The 19,699-nt window shown below is 37.0% G+C and overlaps 1 protein-coding gene across 3 annotated transcripts in view; it reads left to right on the top strand.

The window, feature by feature from the left end:
- spop (speckle type BTB/POZ protein) overlaps positions 1–19,699 on the top strand; it is a 109,396-nt gene that overhangs the window by 59,468 nt on the left and 30,229 nt on the right. For all 3 annotated transcript variants that reach the window (XM_067412880.1, XM_067412888.1, XM_067412896.1), the window contains 3 exons: positions 7,552–7,876; positions 14,220–14,341; positions 14,483–14,634. In XM_067412880.1, the coding sequence (XP_067268981.1) occupies positions 7,799–7,876; positions 14,220–14,341; positions 14,483–14,634 (352 nt within the window). In that variant the 5' untranslated portion in view covers positions 7,552–7,798. The remainder of the gene's footprint in view (positions 1–7,551; positions 7,877–14,219; positions 14,342–14,482; positions 14,635–19,699) is intronic.

The following is a 19,699-nucleotide window of genomic DNA, read 5'->3' on the forward strand; positions in this document are numbered from 1 at the left end:
TCTTTTATGCAGGCTTGGGTGTGAATTCATTTGGAAAACTGCATTCACACCAATCAAACACGTACTCTGACATCAAATGGAGTTTGTTTATCATGGTTATGTTAGTGAATTTATTTATCATGAAATGTCAAGCTGTACATCAGTCAGGGCTCGACAGCGGCAGCATTTCATTCGCATATGAGACTAAAAATAGATGTGTGCGAAGAACTGTAAAATGTTTTAGGAGTATGTGTGCAAATAAAAGGTGTGTGTGTGTGTGTGTGTGTTGGGGGGGGTAATAAAGATTTAATGTCTTAAATATTACATACAAAATTATAACAAAAGTCCCACCTGTGGCGAAAAATCACGTTTGTAATTTTGTTTAAATGTCTATGTGGCGTTTTAATATACTTTAAGACGAACCATGTGCAAAGTCATAAGTCTACACCATTGCAGAGTATTTTCTCCTTAAAGGGGTCATAAAATGGTACATGCAATATTTCAAGTTGATTGTACAAAAATATGTGTTGGCACTGCCTGTACACAACCATCCTATAAGGATAAAAATCTATCCTGTGTTTCTTTTTAATATTAATCTCCTTATATGTTTTCCTCTGTCTCAAACCAAGCCCCTCGACCGTGTGACGCCATGAATACTTTTTGTATTCAGAAAAAAAAAGAATTGTTCTCATAAATGTCTACCTATCCCTTTAATAATCTGGCGATCTTTGTAGGCGATCTAGTAGGCAATCTTTGACTGCAAAGGGGTTAAGGAAAAACAAGTTATTTAATGCATTTTCAGTCATTTTGCACTTGAAAATTTTTGTTGGGGAAAAAAGTGCCAATCCGTGACCGTGTACTGACTAAAAATGGATTCCTTTCTATGTAATTAAGAGCTAAATATCAGCTGACTCTTGAATTCTTAGATGATATATGCGTAATTCCAGTTACATATAGAGTAGTTTGCAAACTAATGAACAGAATCACACGTGAAACATGCAGTTTCTTTGATCTGGTGTGTGCCTGCAAGCTCAGATCCCCCTCATACCTCTCTGACATCTTAAGTGTGTGTGTGTGTCGTCTTTGTGTCCTGTGGATAATCGCCCGTTCCTTGGCCCAGATGGAATTAGAGGATTTTCTGTGCTGATTTAGGGGGAAAATCTAAATACTGTGGAATAGATTTACATGTTAAATGCAGCTAAAAGTGCTGGTATTATTGGTAACTTAAACAATTAAATGGAAAACTTTGTGAATATAAAAACAAACTACCACTTTGTGGAAATACTGAAGATTGCTGTGGAGTTCTGTGTAGGCTGATTCTGTGTGGGCCTGCCGGTTACCCGGTCTTATGGCTTGTCACGGTGTAACTTGTTTTTTTGTGTTTGTTTGTGTTTTCAGTGTAGAACGATTTGTGAGTGATTTTGTTTGTTGCCATAAGGTGAGTTTTCATTGGCAGTGCCGATAGATGAGGATGCAAAGGCCATTGGAAATTAAGTTCAGAAAACATATAACTGGAGACACATGATGGGAGGCACGCATGTGAAAATGAATTACCAGGAAGTCAGTGGTAATTTGAATTGCAAATGGACACCAACTTGTTTCCCGACTTGAATCATTAATATTGTATTGTTTTACTGCGTGAAAATGCCACAAGTGTTTTTCATCAGAAACAAATCGCACAAAAGAAGAGGAGGGAAAAAAGAGAGATTGGCTTAACTGATAATAATCAGTAGCAAGGTATTGGATATTGTCTCTGAACATTAATTCCAGTGTGAAAAGTCTAGGGTAATATATAGAATATTTGTTATTTTCATGGTGAAAATTAATTGTGAACATTTGCAGTTAATATTTTAAAGCTCTTTTTTATATTTTATATTTTTATATTTATATTAAGTTTCTTAAAGTATGAGTAATAAGACTAACTTTTTATAATATCTGTTTTACCTTGAGTAGCAGAATTGGTGAATTTGACTGTCCATTTCAATGACTTGATTACAGGGAAAAATATATTTATCCAAAACAGCAACAAAATAAACCTTTTTATTTTGTTGGAATAGTTTTGGACTGAAAATGTGAAGTTTAATTAGTGCTTGTCTGATGTGATGTTCTGTCGGTGTGTTTTGCATACACACAACTTTGATGTGATAATTATTCAATTGAAGTGCATTTAATAACCATTTATTACTATATTATTTCAGTGCATATACATTAATTAGGGTTTAGTTCACCCAAAGAATTAAATTCTGTCTTAAATAACTCAACTCATTACTCAATTCCAAATACGTAAGACCTTTGTTCATCTTCGGAACACAAACGAAGATATTTTGATGAAATCTGAGAGCTCTCTGCCCCCTCCACAGACAGCTTTTTAATTAACAGTTTCAAGTACCAGAAAGGTAGGAAAGACTTTGTTAAAATAGCCCATGTGACCCCACTGGTTCAACCTTCATTTCTTGAAGCGATGAGAATGCTATCAGCAAAAATAACGACTTTAACAAATTCTCTGTCAGTCCCCAAGCAATGTATGTAGTGTTGTTACCGCAGGCAATGCAGAGCTTCCTAGTTCTGTCAGAATGGCGACTCGCGTAGAGAATTGTCATCTTTTATATATGAGCATGAATCGAGCGATTTTGTCCAAATTTTCGGAAGAGACATGGCCGCTTTATATGATGATCAGATTTAATTTAGGCTTTTATTCACATGAGCATTCATCAACACAGACATCTGTTCATGTTCATGAAGCTCATGCGAGAACCATTGAGGTTTGTTCTTACATGTCAAGCAAGTACGGTTTAGCTTTTGTATATGTTTGCTGATCAATGTTTATGGGTCAATGACATATAAGGATTTTCAACTGGCCATTTTTAAAATACAAATAATAATGTCATTTGCAATTGTTCAAACATTAAGAGTGTTGTGTACACCTAAATTCATATACAAATTGTACTGTTTTTTTCTTAGTCTTAAAAGATATAATGTGGTGTGACTGTGATTTATTTATTTCCTTAACATGCTTAACATTTTTCTCAGTAATTTAAGTGTTTATAAACAAAGTATTTGCGCTTGTTTTGAATTTTTGCAAAAGTTGATCTCACATTTTTTTAACATAGTTGCCTTCTTAAATGAATTTAACACACTTATTTTTTTTTTTTTTGCATAAAGTTGCATAAAACTGATAAAAATGTTTTAAAAAATACCATTCACTTAAGAATTCTGTATCAATGATTGCCAGAAATTAGATATTACATTTTTATTTATTTAATACAGTTATTGCTATTATTGATCGCATCAAATTCCATAAGGATCTTTAATATTATTAAAAATCTATTTAAAAATATCAATAAGCAATACATTTCATACAAAAATTGATTTAAATCATATTTTATTAATTTAACATATTTTTATTTTATATAACAATCAAATTGCAAACGAGTGCAACATTTCATTTAACTTGACAACGGAGATGATGGAAAAATAATTTTGATCAGAATCATGTCATGTAATAATGCCTTGTCATGAACAGTTTTAAGTTATTGCACATTTGTGACCCTGGAGCACAAAACAACTGAAATGTTTGTAAATGACCCACATTTCCAATAGATTCCAAAAATCTACTCCAAATAATATTTAAATAAAGTACTTTATGAACATTAAACCATAAATTGAATATAAAGGCAGAAAACCTGCCAATCTAGGATATATAATATTTATCATGGAAAACACTCTGCAGTGGTCGCACCGATCGCACTATGGAATTTATAATACAAATATATATTTTTTTAAATTACATTTATAATTTTTTAATATTTTTAAAAGTTACAATCCTGCTTGCTGCTTCATTGGGTCCTTGGCAAATTGCTGTATAATGCAACTTCCTATCTTTAATTGAATTTCAACACAAGTCCAAAAATTGGAAGTTTCTTGATGGTCGCACCACATGATATTTCATAAAATTGACATCATTAGACAACGTTTGCTTGCATATTATGAAAGAAATGAAAGAACAAATGATTTGCAATTTTGTGCAGGATTATAAAACACTTTGGAGTTCATGTTTAATAATGTAGAAAATTAATTTTAAAGCTACACTGTGTGATATTTTCCCCCATCTAGTGGTGAAAAGGTATATGACCATCCAGTGAATAATAGTTTCTGTTCCTCTCAATTTCGATTTCGTTTCAACTCCTACAGTGGCCGATTTAGTCATGGCTTCCAGTTCGACCTCTTCGGTGAGTGTTGCTTCAAGTGATGAGGTTACTTTTGAAAACTATTATAATTTGCAGTTATTTAATTTGCCAAATGATCTATGATCAAATTAATCTATGTAAAATGAATAATAGTTTTACGTTTTCATTATTTTTTACCATTTCATTGCTAACATCAGCTATCAGGTTCCCAGACGAATGCAAGCTATTCTTAGTAAAGTAACTTTTATCAGTGCTATCGTTATTCTGTATATTGTAAGACATCACTAGCGGAAGGCAAAGTTTACATTGTAGGCTATATCAGATTACAGGACAGATGTAAAAGTCTCGCTTAGAAACAGCTAACGTTAATTTACACTAGCATTATCAGATTAGACTACATGAATTGTGTATACAGTAAAATAAATGAAAAATAACAAATTTAAAGTGCCTACATATATAGCCTACAAATTATAATACAATTCAAATATTAATCCCATGTTAATCTATGTTATCCGTCATTGAACACGGATTTATGTTAAAAGGTAAACAATACTTTTTCATCATTGACACGAGGAAAACTATCCTAGACGTTGTTCTAGTGTTATGCTCAGCACACCATGATATAATTAGCCAAGAAACAATAAAACTTCCAATATACACAAATAGGCTGAATTAATATTACCTATCGAGAAGAAAGCAGGCAACGTTGGCGTTCTTTTTAAAATCGTTGCTCCTCATGAGCTCTCTCCATCTGGGAAAGGCCACTCCAATATATACTTTTGTCTTGTTGATTTGCCTGTTGCGTTACCGTCTTAATTCTCTTCTCCGCTTCCTTGGCGACTCTGACAAATATCCTCGAGAATAAGAGTGATCCTCCATCATCATATAGCAGAGCTCAAGCAATCCTCCTCTTCACATTCGACACGGTGCCATCGAGTGTTAAAACGTGAAAAGCGAAGCTTGAATTTACGGGTATGTCCCTCTTTGGCGAATGTACTTTCAAGATGGAGGAGCAACATGGCGACCACCATCCGACCCTCACCCGTATGTATTTTCAATGGTATATTATAAACTTACGAGAACACTTTATTACTTGAAAGAAGTAAATATACATTAATGAGCACATATATTTTTGAAAGAACTAAAGTGATTTTAGCTAAGAATAAACTAAAAAAGTTACACAGTGTAGCTTTAAATAAATTTAGAGTAATTTCAAAGATGTTTCCGAAACAGAAGTTATGGCCGGACAGTCACACATATATGTATCTTTTTATGCATTTAAACTAGTTTTTAACTAGGAAAGAAAAAAGAAAAAAAATACAACCGGAAAGAAAATGTAGACGTCACGTCTTTGACCCGTATGTGAATAAAATCATGGAGGGACAGAAATCTCTCAAATTTCATATAAAAATGTTTTATTTGTGTTTCAAAGATAAATGAAAGTCTTCCGAGTTTGGAACGATATATGAAGTTGAGTAAATAATTACTTTTTTATTTTTCGGTGAATTTAATCCTAAGGTGTTTTAGAGCAAATACTGAGATACGGTTTCAGTATTGTTAAAAAGCTAAAAAATATTGAGTTGTAATTTGACTGCATCATCAAGCCCTAGTGTGTAGGTGGGAAATGGATATGCTCCGTACTTCTGAAAAGTTTTGAATTGACCTTTTCATACTCCTAATATTTTCTTTTCTTCTGTCTTTCCTACAGTACACTTTGTTTTGCACTTGGTTAGTTTTTTTTTCTCTCCATCATGTACTTTCTCACACTATCTTTTTCAAAACGTCGCACAGTTTCCAGAAGGTTTTGCCGGGCCATGGTCTATCCTTTCAATCAGATGCTAATTAAGGGAAAGAGACGTCTCTGTCTCCCTCGCTCGCAGACGAAGGACGTGCAGGTTGAGTGAGAAAGGGGAGAGAGGACTGCAAGATGGTAAAAATGGAGAAAGGAATGAGACATGAAAGGGTGATTAGGTCGCTTCAGATTGAGAAAGGAGAAGATTATATATATATATATATTTTATATATATATATATATATATATATATATATATATATATATATATATATATATATATATTAGTTTGGCTTAAATCAAAGGTCCCCCAGTCGGCGCGTCTGATAAATGTTCAACTTCTCATAACTTTGTGATCTGACCGCAGAAGGTCTCGTTGCTCTGTGAAGTAAATTAAAAAGTTACCTACAAGTGATGTCTTTTAAATAATTCTTTTAATGATTCTACCCAGCTCATGACCACGAGGATCTTTTATCATGACCATGTGTTCTTTAAACATTTATAAATGTCATGAAAAAAGTGAGAAATTTACTTTTTTGCTTTAATTGGTTATCAGTCACGGGCTTCTGTCAGACTGTTTTTACATCCATTAATTAGCCTTATTAATGACTTGCTGTACCGTTAGACAAGTGGCTAGCGTGGTGTTTCTGGTCAGTTCATTAATGGCTGGGGTGTATCCAGCTAACGATTAAAGTGCCTTAATTAGCAGCTGGGATGGCAAAATAAGGATTAGTCCTGAGGTTCTGTTTTATTTATTGATTTATTTTTTGATCTGAAGAAAAAAGATTGAAAAGGTTTAAGGTTCAGAGGGTTGAGGGGAAACGAACAAGAGAGCCAATAATGTGATGAATGTGCTTTTCTTCTGGAAAAGAGACTGAGAGCTGTTTCACACAAGGGGAAAAGAAGAAATAGTTTTTCCTCCAGCATTATAAGCATATAGCTTTGACAGATTTTAAACTCGCTGTTGTTGCTGATGGTGCTTCAGAGGTCTGGCTTTCACTCTGACTCCAGTGGCAAATGTAGATGTACTGAACTAGATATCAACAAAACGGAGCTCAAACAGCACACTTTGTGGTGCTTTGTTTGATTCTGTATATTATTGTGGTTCGTGGCTTCGTGCATATATACTAGAAAGATGGTAGACCTGTCAGTGTGCAAAATCAGCATAGCAGGTGTTTTTCTTTTTCTCTTTTATAAAGATCAGTCTGGATTTGTCTGCTTTTAATTTGGTGAAGGTAGATGTTTATGTTGAATCAGTTGTCCAGTCTCTCCACTTACCTTGACTTTAATACATCTACTGAATAATTCGATTATTTTATAAATAAATAAATAAGCGTCTTAATATACATGAACTACAGGCATAATAATAATAGTTTCTGTATTGTTTATTAATAATAATTCTGTTCAAATTTATATAACAAATCAATTTATTAATTTAAAAGTAATAATATTACTTTTCTCACAATAAACTATTCAATCAAGCCATGTAGCAGTAGCAGCAAAGCACCATTTCCGAGATCAAAGTTTAAATCCTTTCGTTACACGATTTAAAAATAATCAATCTGTTTTTGCTCTCTGTCATCTCTTCTATAGGTTGAACTGAACGGCTCACAGAAAACCACTTCAAGGTTCTGCCTGCATTCCCTCCATGTTCTCTGGGTTACGCTGAACACGAGTGTTTGCCCGGGTCCTGGCGGCGGCTGTGAAGTACACATGAGTGCGTGTGTATGCTTATTTGCTTCTGAGTGAGTAATCGCGTGTGCGCTCTTTGTCGGGGACGTCCTGCGGTGGCTGGCGTAGTGACCCTCCCCCTGCCCCACCCCCACGCTCAAAACTGGCGATGTCCAGGGTGCCGAGTCCGCCCCCTCCTGCAGAAATGACCAGCGGCCCCGTGGCCGAAAGCTGGTGTTACACACAGGTGAGTGTTTGTTAATGTGTGTGTTTGTGCGCATGTTCTGGTCATCTGCCTTAAGTTATGCCGCATTGCAGGCAACCCGTAACCCGTGTTTTCCCAACCTTCAACCCTTGAAAGTGCACTGGAACGGCAGTCAAACCCGTGAATTCCCACCCGTGAACTCATGCTAGTTCGATGTACTCCCAGTTATGAGTTCTGACATCACATAGCCCGCAAAACAACATTAGCAGACCCTACGGATGTGGTGTTTATGAAAGTCGTACCTTAAAAACCAAATTGTTTATTTAAAGGAACTGTATGTAAGAAATGTATTTCAATGAATCATAAAATGGTCCTGATATGTCACTAGACATTAAGAATCATGTTCATTTCAAATACTTGTATCACTGACAACAGTAGTCCTGCCAGGATATTGTCATTTAAAAGTTGTTGTTGCAGCCCTCAACTGATGTTGATGTTGTCATGTTGTGTTTTGGCCTGAAGCTCCACCCTTCACCTATCTACCAATCACAAAGTCAGTATTGTTTCTGCATCCGGGTTGCCAGATCTAGCTAACACAGCTGCAGCTACAAATGTTCCTGCTGATCCTGCAGCCTATCTGGCAACCTCGAGTCAGGAGGTGGGGGAAAGGTGATAAACCTCTCTACAGTAATTTGATAGTGATTGCAGTACCAGTATTGGTCACAATCTTACATACACTTCCTTTAAATAAGGTATTGCTCTAACATAATTTATTTATTTTGTTATGCTATGCATTATCAGCAGATTTTCTAGTGTTAGCTAGTTTCTAGTCCATTGAGTGCAAGAATAAATTAATACCAAATACATTTCCAAATATACAAATTACATGAAATAAAAGGTTTAACAGCTTCTCTTGCTTTATATGTTGCCTTTTGCTGTTTTTTCTCCTCCCTTTCCCTCAAATAAACAATAAGTAAGCACCTTTGGTGACTTTGGTGATGATTGTAAATAAGCATAAGCCCTGTACGGTCTGCCATGCTTTGTTAACATCTAGCAACCGCATTCCTCGCGCTCGGGCAGTTTGGCGTGACTTTGTCTGGAACGCTACAGAGTCGTGGTTTTGAAGTCGGAACTTACTGGCTCAAAAACGCAGCATTAGTTTCATGTCTAATTATACACACCTGAACCTGCCAATCAAACACCATGGGTTCAGGTGAAAATTACAGACAGGTGTGTTGGCACAAGACTGGAACTAAAGTGTGCAAGAAACTAGGGCCGTTTCTCTATATGCGTACTTGTCTGTACTTGTGTTCTCGTCATCATCAGTCGCTGTCCAAGTACTGTTCCATTTCAAAGTTCACATCTAGCCAAGCAGGCTACAGTTAAAATCCCTGGATGTCTCCTTGATCCGCCCCTTTCATGGAGGTTGCATCGAGAGGAGACATCCTAAGCTCCTTTCACACTGCGATTCCGGCAAATATACGGATAATGCGACCCGGCATTTGTTCTAGATTTGGTCCATTTACACTGCCAGCGAAATATCGTAATATGTGCGCTTTCACACACAACCCGTAACGGTCCCGGGTCGAGTTGACACGTGACATCCTGATGTGACGTATAACGGCGAGCGATCTCAGCTTCAGCGCGGATAGTAAGGAGCTCCGTGGTCTCGACTTGTGTCCAGTTTGCGCACATTTCTGCTTGTTTAATTTTAGTTTCTTTTGTATATGAACAATCTCTGCATTTAAAACACAGACTAGCTCTTCTGGCACTGCAAGGTTGTATTATTGAAAAAACAAGCTCGGAGTCGCACGATAACTACGTACACGTTGCAGCATTAGTTCCGGCTTTTGTTCACACAGCGCTCGTCCCGGGTCGAATCCCGCAATGTTACTAGGTCCCCGACCAGGGATGGAAATTAGCACCCGCCACCAGCCAAATGCGGGTGATTTTGAGTTGTGGCGGGTAAACTCGCTTCACCTACCGGCCACCGTGGCGGGTAAATAAAAATAGCATACTGTTTCCCCTCTTTATAAACTGTGTTCAGTGCATGCGAGTGCGGCCGTATGTCCGAATATGACCAGTCGTTTTCGCCGTCATTACCCGGATGTAGTGTCAGAAGACGCGAATACTCGCGCCCGCTGAGAGAAGATCATAGACAGTAAAAGAAAGAAGATCCGTCACTGTCATCCGGAAGCGCGCACCCGTCTCACAGCGCACAAATATTGAGTTCTCTTTCAAGTCTTGTGCTTAAACGGACAAACTCACACAAAAAGTATGCCAACATGTTCATCTTGATGAGAATTCTAGCAGACATAGTCTGAATATGCCTTAAGTGAACTTTATACAGTCGTGAAAGATGACGCATATCCCTCTATTAGGTCTTAAAGGGGCAGTAGCTTTTACTGCTATGTTTAATGTCAAACAAACAATAAGGACATCACTCACTGCTCTTGATTGAATAGCTTTTGTAAGTTTAATAAGGAATAATCTTTCATTTAAACAGTTAAATATGCAGTTATTTTACATTTGATTACTTTATTACATTTCTGTAGGCTAGTAGACCTGTACATTATTATTTAATGTACACATGAGTGAGGTCAAGTTAAACATTTTACTTTGAATTTTATTTTATACTGTTTGATGTTGCAATGTGCTAAATAAATATTTGCATAATTTGTAATTGATTTATTATTTTAAACTTTAATATTAATTAATGCAATTTTAAGTAAAGTTTCTCAGTCATAGCATTAGCCATAAATGCAATGGATAATTGGCATAATTTCTTTTAGTGCTTCGGTTTCAGCCAATAATTTTTATTTCGGTGCATCCCTACTGACAATGTTCTGCTCGGTATGTCGTCAACACACTTCAGAAGATGCCAAAACTAGTAGTTTCATTGTTGGTACTAAAAACCTAAAACTGGAAGCCATAAAAGACCACGAATCATCCAAATGCCACATCCAGGTAAAAAAAAAAAAAAAAGAGAGAACATAGAGCCCTACTCATTTAATGAAATGTATATCAGTTCATGGTTTGTGTGTGTATAAGAGTGAAAAAATGTCAATAAACAGCTTAAGTATTGTAGAGCTTGTAGTATTAATTTTCACGTCCAGTTACACATTGTCGGTTAAAAACAAGAAAGTGGCTGGTAAAAACATTGAGTGGCTAGTAGATTTTGAAATCCACCAGCCACAGTGGCCGGTGGACAAAAAAGTTAATTTCCATCCCTGTCCCCGACCCGGGTTCAATTCGGTAATCAATTCCGGGACGTGGTTGCTTTCACACAGAAGGCGACCCGGCAATGTTCTGGGAATATTGCGGGTCCGACGTGCAGTGTGAAAGGGGCTCTAGAATGCATCTCTCACCGACCAGCAAGCGTAAATAGCGGGTGAGAAATCCTGCGTAATTTAGAAGTACTACTGTTAATGTGTCAATTTTTTAGTTTTCAGGCGAGAATGTACTTGTTTAATGATTAAATATGCGGTTTATTTATAAAAAGAACGCATATTTGACAATTTTATCTGCCGTTTTGTGAGCTCCATCAGCAGGTGCTTAGCACTCGTTATCCTGCCAAGAGCAGCCTTTTCTCGGCTAGACCTTCTGACGTCTGCCGCTGACTGATGTGGTTAAACCTCAGATATCAGAAACATTAAAAAAGAGGCAGGGTTGTGTTTTATATTTCGTTTTGTTATATATTTATTTTGTTAAATATACATGCATAATTAAGATAGATGCCTGAACCACATATGTGTGGCTATAATATGTTTAAGATTTTTTTTTTTAATGGAGAAAAGAGGCTGAGCGTTTTGACATATTTCATTTTATTGTAGCCTAAAAAAATATATATATATATATATATATATATATATATATATATATATATATATATATATTTATATATATATATATATATATTTGTATATATAATAATAATAATAATAATAATAATAATAATAATAATAATAATAATAATAATAATAATAATAATAATATTTAATAATAATAATAGTGGTTCAGACAAGTGTGCATATGATTGTCACTCCAATAAAATGAAGTATGACACAAAACACAGCCCAGTCTCTTTTTGTTAAATGTCAGTTTATGTGTGATCAATGATATGAGAAAAATAAAAGGTATAAGAAGCTATACAAGAAATAAAGTGAACAATCCAATCAAACAAAGTTGGTGCTATCTACAACGGTTAAGTTAAATAGCCTAAAATAAAAAGCTTAACTCTGCCATCAGCCAAAACGATCTGTCAGGGAACAAATTATAGATTAATGAGACCAAAGATCGCCTGTTAGATTTACACAAGACATGTTTCACCACCACAGAGACATCAGAGCCAGCGGCAAACATCACAAGGTCTAGCCGAGAAAAGGCTGCTCTCGGTGGGTTAACGAGCGCGGAGCACCCGCTGGATTGACTGGACTTCACAACTCAGAAAATGCCAGATCAAATTGCCAAATAGGCACTCCCTTTATAAATAAACCAAGATTTGAGCTTTAAAGCACTACATTCTCGCCTGAAAAAGTCTTAAAACTATATTTTGTGACACATTAACTGTAGTATTTTTAAATTGTGTGGGTTTTCTCATCCGCTATTGACGCTTGCCGATCGGTGCGAGAGCGAGACGATGTATTCTGGAATACCGGCCTGTCTGAAGTCTACACAAGTCATCCGTACTTGGCTAGATGTGAATTTTGAATTGGAACAGGACTCGACCAGCGACTGATGACGATTCACAATTAAGATTGGTGACAATTCCTTCTGTCCTCTGGAGTTCGTTCTCCCGAGTCGAACTTGGCAAGTTTGAACTACCAAGGACGCAAGTCACAAGTTCGCGTACTTGGTATTGAGAAACGGCCTAGATCAGCGTCTCAATCAGCTCAGCTCTCCAGTGTCGTTATCAGGGCACTGATCATGAAGTCGGCCATTTTAAGTCTCAATCACAAAATTCTACCAGTGCGCTGAAATGTTTACTCCCTAAAAAGTCCAAAAATGCACTTTTAGAACCAGGGAGCATCGATGCTTACTATGTTCCCTTAACAGAAGTTCATGAGCATGAAACACAAATATCACAAACCAACTCACTATAATGTCTTGTGATTGATTTTTAAAAAATGTATTATACAAACCATTTGTAATATATTTTATTTCTATAATTGTATTATTCATTTATGGCTAAAATGTTGCACTTGTATGTAACCAGCAAATTGTGTGTGTGTCTGAGCTCCCCTAGTGTCCCAGACACACATTAAGCCTCATGTAATGATGTAACAGGCCCATGTGCAATGTTGCCTGGTTTTCACAACAAAACCTGCCCAATTACTTCTCAAAACTGACCCACTCACGTTTCGGGGGTTCCCCAGTAAAAATAGCGTTTCGGTGGGTAAAATCAGCTTTTTTGCATTCCTGGGGCTAAATATCACATTAAAAAATAAAAGAAAAAAACAGCCTGAGGCAACAGTGTTAAAAGTAGCCCAATATCTTAAATATGTTAAGTATATATTAAGTATATTTTCAAATATGTTTTTGAAAGAAATGTATGCAGTGGTCTCTGCAAGGCTGCATTTATTTGATCAAATATAGCAAAAACAGTGATATTGTGAAAAATTATTAGATGTAAAAATAACACTTCTATTTGAAAATATATCATTTATTTCTGTGGCGCAAAGCTGTATTTTCAGCATCATTACTCCAGTTCTCAGTGTCACGTGATCCTTCAGAAATCACTCTAAAGTGCTAATTCAATAAGAACCATTTCTTATTTTTATCAGTGTTTAAAACAGGTGTGCTACGTAATATCTTTGTGGAAACCATCCTAATTTTTGATGAATGGAAAGACTCGGAATGTATTTAAAATAGAATTTTGTACAAATGTAAAAGTTTTTACCGTCACTTCAGAACAATTTAATCCACCCTTGCATTAAAGTATTCACTTCTTTAAAATAAATTATATAAGTATATCAAGTACTAAACCTAATGTGTGTTTGAAAAACCATCTCTATGTACCAGAAATGATCTGTCACACTATCTAAAAATATGTAATGGCCATTATCTCTGTGTTTTGAGTGTGCGTGACTTCACAAGGCCCTCCAGCGTGTTCAGTATCCCCACGACTAGTGAAACATGTTCCATTAATGCTTTCATTTATCTCACCATCATTCTCCCACAGTGTTTTTGTTTGAGGTCTTTTTAGTCCTTGTTCTCCCCATCCTGTTTGTTGTCAGAGCGCATTAAGATAAAAGGTGGTTTTGATGTGTCTCTTTTTGATGTCTTTGCCAACACTTGTGGATCTAATGTAGGAAAGGGGGAGTAGATGGATAAATGGAAGAATGAAGCATATTGTCTATTATCTTGTGTGTTTGTGTTCATCCAGATCAAAGTGGTTAAGTTCTCCTATATGTGGACCATCAACAACTTCAGCTTCTGCCGGGAGGAGATGGGCGAGGTTATCAAAAGCTCCACCTTCTCCTCAGGGGCCAATGACAAGCTCAAATGGTAAGAAGGGGAGGAGCATATATTAATTTGCATTACATATTACGTTTTTTTTTTTTTTGTCAGATAAACTCAATTTGTAACTCTATTAGAATTTTTTAAAAAAATCAATGTACTGATGTAAGATTTTTTTTTTTTGAGCAGGTGTTTGCGGGTGAATCCAAAAGGTCTAGATGAAGAGAGTAAAGATTATCTGTCGCTCTATCTTCTCCTGGTCAGCTGTCCTAAGAGCGAGGTTCGGGCCAAGTTCAAGTTCTCCATCCTTAACGCCAAGGGCGAGGAAACCAAAGCTATGGGTGAGATGCTGATTAAATGCTGAGCAATGATTCTGTTAGACCATGGTATGGTAGCTATTTTTAGTCTTTTTAGTTTTGGTTTGTGTCCATCGAACTCAAAGAATTGCCGTTTTAAAGGTACTTCATTACATTTTTGATAAGTGGCTGGTTTCAGACTAAAATGCATGTTTGAGCTGCTTTAAATGTAAACAACTTGCACTGGCTTATCTTAAAATATGTCAGTGCCATTGTTTTGTCTCAAGATTACCAGCAGCCATATCACCCTGTAGCTCAAGACAAGGTATCCCACTGAAGCTAAGCAGGGCTGAGTCTGGTCAGTACCTGGATGGGAGACCAACTGGGAAAACTGCCGGTAGAGGTGTTAGCGAGGCCAGCACGGGGTCTGTGTGGAGGTCACCCTGTGGTCTGTGTGGGTCCAAACACCCCAGTATAGAGATGGGGACACTGTACTGTCAAAGAGCACCTTCCTTCGGGTTTCAGATGTTAAACCGAGGTCCCGACTCACTGTGGTCGTTTAAAAATCCTGTGGCACTTCTCGTAAAAGAGTAGGGGTGTAACCCCGGTCGGTGTCCTGGCCAAATCCCCTTGATTGGCCCTTACCAATCATGACCTCCTAATAATCCAATCCACTGAATTGGCTCTTTCACCCTCTCTCCTCTCCACCGGTCGCTGGTGTGTGGTGAGTGCACTGGCGCCGTTGTACTGTGGCTGCCGTCGCATCATCCAAGTGGATGCTGCACACTGGCAGTGGTGAGGAGCGACCCCTGACATGAGTGTGAAGCACTTTGGGTGTACAGTTGTACATATGAAAGCGTTATATAAATGCCTCATTCATTCATTCATTCATTCATTCATTCATTCATTCATTCATTCATTCATTCATTCATTCATTCATTCATTCATTCATTCATTCATTCATTCATTCATTCATTCATTCATTCATTCATTCATTCATTCAAGATCTTAATAAAAGCTACTTGTGTCCTAATTGAAGACCTAATCCTGGCTTAATCTAAGCCCTGTCTGTGAAACCAGCCCTAAGTGCTTTATTATTATTAATATATAATAACGTTTTTACATTGGTTTTCCAACCAAAATAAGTGTATCATTGCAGTGAGTTAAAATTGCTTAGTGTATTTTGGATCTTCCTCTAATCTAGTGTATAATTTGATCGCCTTAAAATAAAAATAAAAAACTGTGTATAAGCAGAAGCAAATTTGTTTCTCGCACACTCATCACATTTACTGTTTTATGAAACGTTTATTTAATCAGAGAGTGTTTTTGCAGACTAGCTCAGTATCACTTGATTCCTTTAGGGAGCTGTAGATACTACAGACGGATACCTGTGAAACAGAGTTAATCAGACTGGCATGCCTTTGAAAGTGTGAATGATCTTGTATTTTCTGTGAAAGTAATAACATTTAACATGAACCTTTCCCCTTTTAATATTACATTTGAGTCATGCGGCAGTGTTTTAATTGAAATTATTTTGGGGTGATGGCCTCAGGGCTATCCTGTTTGATTGGTTTATGTGAGTTACAGGGGTTTGGTCTTCAGTGGAACTGAATTATACTCGCTCAGATGGAGCAACTTCATGGCTGATTTTGGTTTTAAACTTTTTATTTTATTTATTTATTCATAGCTGGGGGTGTGTATTTCTTTAAGGTGGTTTTGTTATTTGCATAGTGAAAACATTTCTGATATGCTGGTGTGAGTTTTTAAACCTAGCGAATTTACATTTATAAATATACAAAGTTGCATTGAAAAGATCAATATGTATGATAAGAGTGTGAGTATGTGTGCTTTAGGTCGGTGAACTCTGTAGCTCACAGAGTCATGGAGTTTATAGTGTGTAGAGAAGAAATAGTGCCCTAGAAGTTTGTTTGTTTGGAGAAAAAATTTAATATATAACTAAACTTTGTGTCCAAAAGGTCATTAGTGCACTCAAAATGACCATATTTGGACCATTGTATGATACTTATACTGGTCATTTTAGAGGTTGATGGCTCTAGTTTGTATGCACTTCCGTGTGTACTTATCCCTGAGAATGGCAGAGATATTCACCTTTTGTGGTTTTTGAAAGAAAGAAAATGACTGAACTTTTTTCTCTCTTTTTGGTACTTTAAAACTAACATCAAAAAATGTATGAGGGAACAGTAAATGCTTTATTTTTTTTCTTTGTTTACTGTGAACTTTAAATCGTTATGATTGAAACAATAATTTTTTAATGGCCTGTGAGCAAATTGTGTGACTTTAGGCAAGGTGAGCTTAAGCTGGTAAATCTCTTCTGAATCAACCATGCGCAGATTCTTGCGGTTTCATATGAGCCTGTATTATACGTTTCACAAAAGGTGGCAAGCGCCGTGCAGCTTGGAGAGATGAAACTGAGGTGTGAGCAGCAGTCACAATCTCATCTTTTTGAAGAATCTCACATATGGGCAGAGGAACAGGAGTGAAAGGAAGAGAAAAGGGTGCCAGATTGTGGCAGCGAGATGAGAAGTTGAACAACCCTGTCTCTCATTTTCCAATTTTCTCATTTTCTGCGCCTTAATAGGCAAGAAGGCGCTCCTTGTGTTTTGCCCCGCGCTCCCCTCGTTTCTCCGCTCAACATTCTCTCCATTTAGCGCACCTCCGCAATGTGGGGAGGGTGACGTGGTTGGGGCGTCCCCGGGGACACAGAAGCGTCGACAGCCCCCATACGGTGATGGGGAGAGTTTTTAAAGCGGGACGGAGGATGAAAATATGGCAGCAGAAATTGCTCTATCGGTTCTGGATCATTTAGAATCCAATTTAATCCTGCCCTCCTCCTGGGGGAGAGCGAGATGAACGAGAGGGAAGGGGGGAGGAGGGGGTGAAGCTGAAGTGGAGAGAGAGAAATAAAAACAAAGTGAAGTGCTTTAATTAAGAGGGCTGTGAGAAGGCACTGGGACTCTGCAGCATGACTTGTGTTTATGGAGTCAGTCATGGGCAAGAAGACGAACAAATAGAGGTACCAAGGAACCTGTTCCTCTCTGAGGATCGATGATCAGGTTTGACGGACACATGAACGTGTGAGATTCAGAAGAACACGGTGTATGTTCTCTGTTGCAATGGCTTGCAGATTTCTTTCCAGTGCTGCTTGATTTCCTTTTAAAGCAGAAATTTGTTGTTTGTCTTGGAAAAAGATTTCTCTTCAGTTAAGTCTAATTTCCAAAAGGATTGTGAACCTTAATAATGAGAGCTCCCAAGGAAGAAATCTAACAACCACCTGAAGTGAAGTCAGAGATGCTTCAAAACCCCCAATCAAAACATCCACTTTATAGCACAGAAAAAAATAAAGTCCACAGGAGCAACTCCTTATGAGCTAATTTGAAGATACTAGTAGATACTCTAGCTGCGAAAAACACTCACAGGTACCAGAAAAAAAGAATTAAACATTGCCTTTTGAAAAGCATTATGCTTATTATGAAATAGAAGCAATAATGTACATTATGTAAATATAAAATGCAAAATTTACTATATGCCTATATAACAAACAGACTATATGATCTATATGAACAGTATATTTTAAATGAATGGCTAGTAGATTATTGGATAGGCTATTGTATGGATGGGTCAATAGAATACAAATTTTCATTACCTTGAGCATGTTTTACTCCATGCTGTTGCGTATCAGAAGTACACTGCTGTTCAGAAGTTTGAGGTCAATAAGATTTTTATTTTATTTTATTTTTTTAAAGAAGTACTGGATCCTATTCTGCTCACAATGACTGTATTTAGTGATTAAAAATACATCCAAAAATACTTAAATAGTAAAATATTATTACTATTTACAATAGTTATAACACAAAGCTCCTGTTCCACCACATCCCAAAGAAGCTCTATTGGGTTGAGATCTGGTGACTGTGGGGGCCATTTTAGTACAGTGAACTCATTGTCATGTTCAAGAAACCAATTTGAAATGATTCAAGCTTTGTGACATGGTGCATTGTCCTGCTGGAAGTAGCCATCAGTAGATGGGTACATGGTGGTCATAAAGGGATGGACATGGTCAGAAACAATGCTCAGTTAGGCCGGGGCATTTAATCAATGGCCAGTTGGCACTAAGGGGCTTAAAGTGTGCCAAGAAAACATCCCCCACAACATTACACCACCACCACCAGCCTGCACAGTGGTAACAACTCATTCTGTTTATGCCAAATTTTGACTCTACCATCTGAATGTCTCAACAGAAATCGAGACTCATCAGACCAGGCAACATTTTTCCAGTCTTCAACTGTCCAATTTTGGTGAGCTTGTGCAAATTGTAGCCTCTTCTTCCTATTTGTAGTGGAGATGATTGGTACCCAGTGGGGTCTTTTGCTGTTGTAGCCGATCCGCCTCAAGGTTGTGTGTGTTGTGGCTTCACAAATGCTTTGCTGCATACCTCGGTTGTAATGAGTGGTTATTTCAGTCAAAGTTGCTCTTCGATCAGCTTGAATCAGTCGGCCCATTCTCCTCTGACCTCTAGCATCAACAAAGCATTTTCGCCCACAGGACTGCTGCATACTGGATGTTTGTCCCTTTTCACACCATTCTTTGTAAACCCTAGAAATGGTTGTGCGTAAAAATCCCAGTAACTGAGAAGATTGTGAAATACTCAGACCGGCTTGTCTGGCACCACCAACCATGCCACGCTCAAAATTGCTTAAATCACCGTTATTTCCCATTCTGACATTCAGTTTGGAGTTCAGGAGATTGTCTTGACCAGGACCACACCCCTAAATGCATTGAAGCAACTGCCATGTAAATGGTTGATTTAGATAACTGCATTAATGAGAAATTGAACAGGTGTTCCTAATAATTCTTTAGGTGAGTGTGTGTTTTATATATATATATATGTATATATATAGTTGAAAAATAATTATACATTAGTGTCAAATCATGACAGATTTATTAAAACATACATTAATTAAACAAGACATCACTAACAGGTTAAGTAGAATATAAATAATATATAGCCTAATATAGTGCATCTATTTATTTAGCGAAATAACTTGTTTCTCTAATGAACTTCCAGCTGTGGACACTGAAGGACTTGCCTGAG

Source organism: Pseudorasbora parva, chromosome 2 (assembly GCF_024679245.1).
Source record: "Pseudorasbora parva isolate DD20220531a chromosome 2, ASM2467924v1, whole genome shotgun sequence".
NCBI lineage: Eukaryota > Metazoa > Chordata > Actinopteri > Cypriniformes > Gobionidae > Pseudorasbora > Pseudorasbora parva.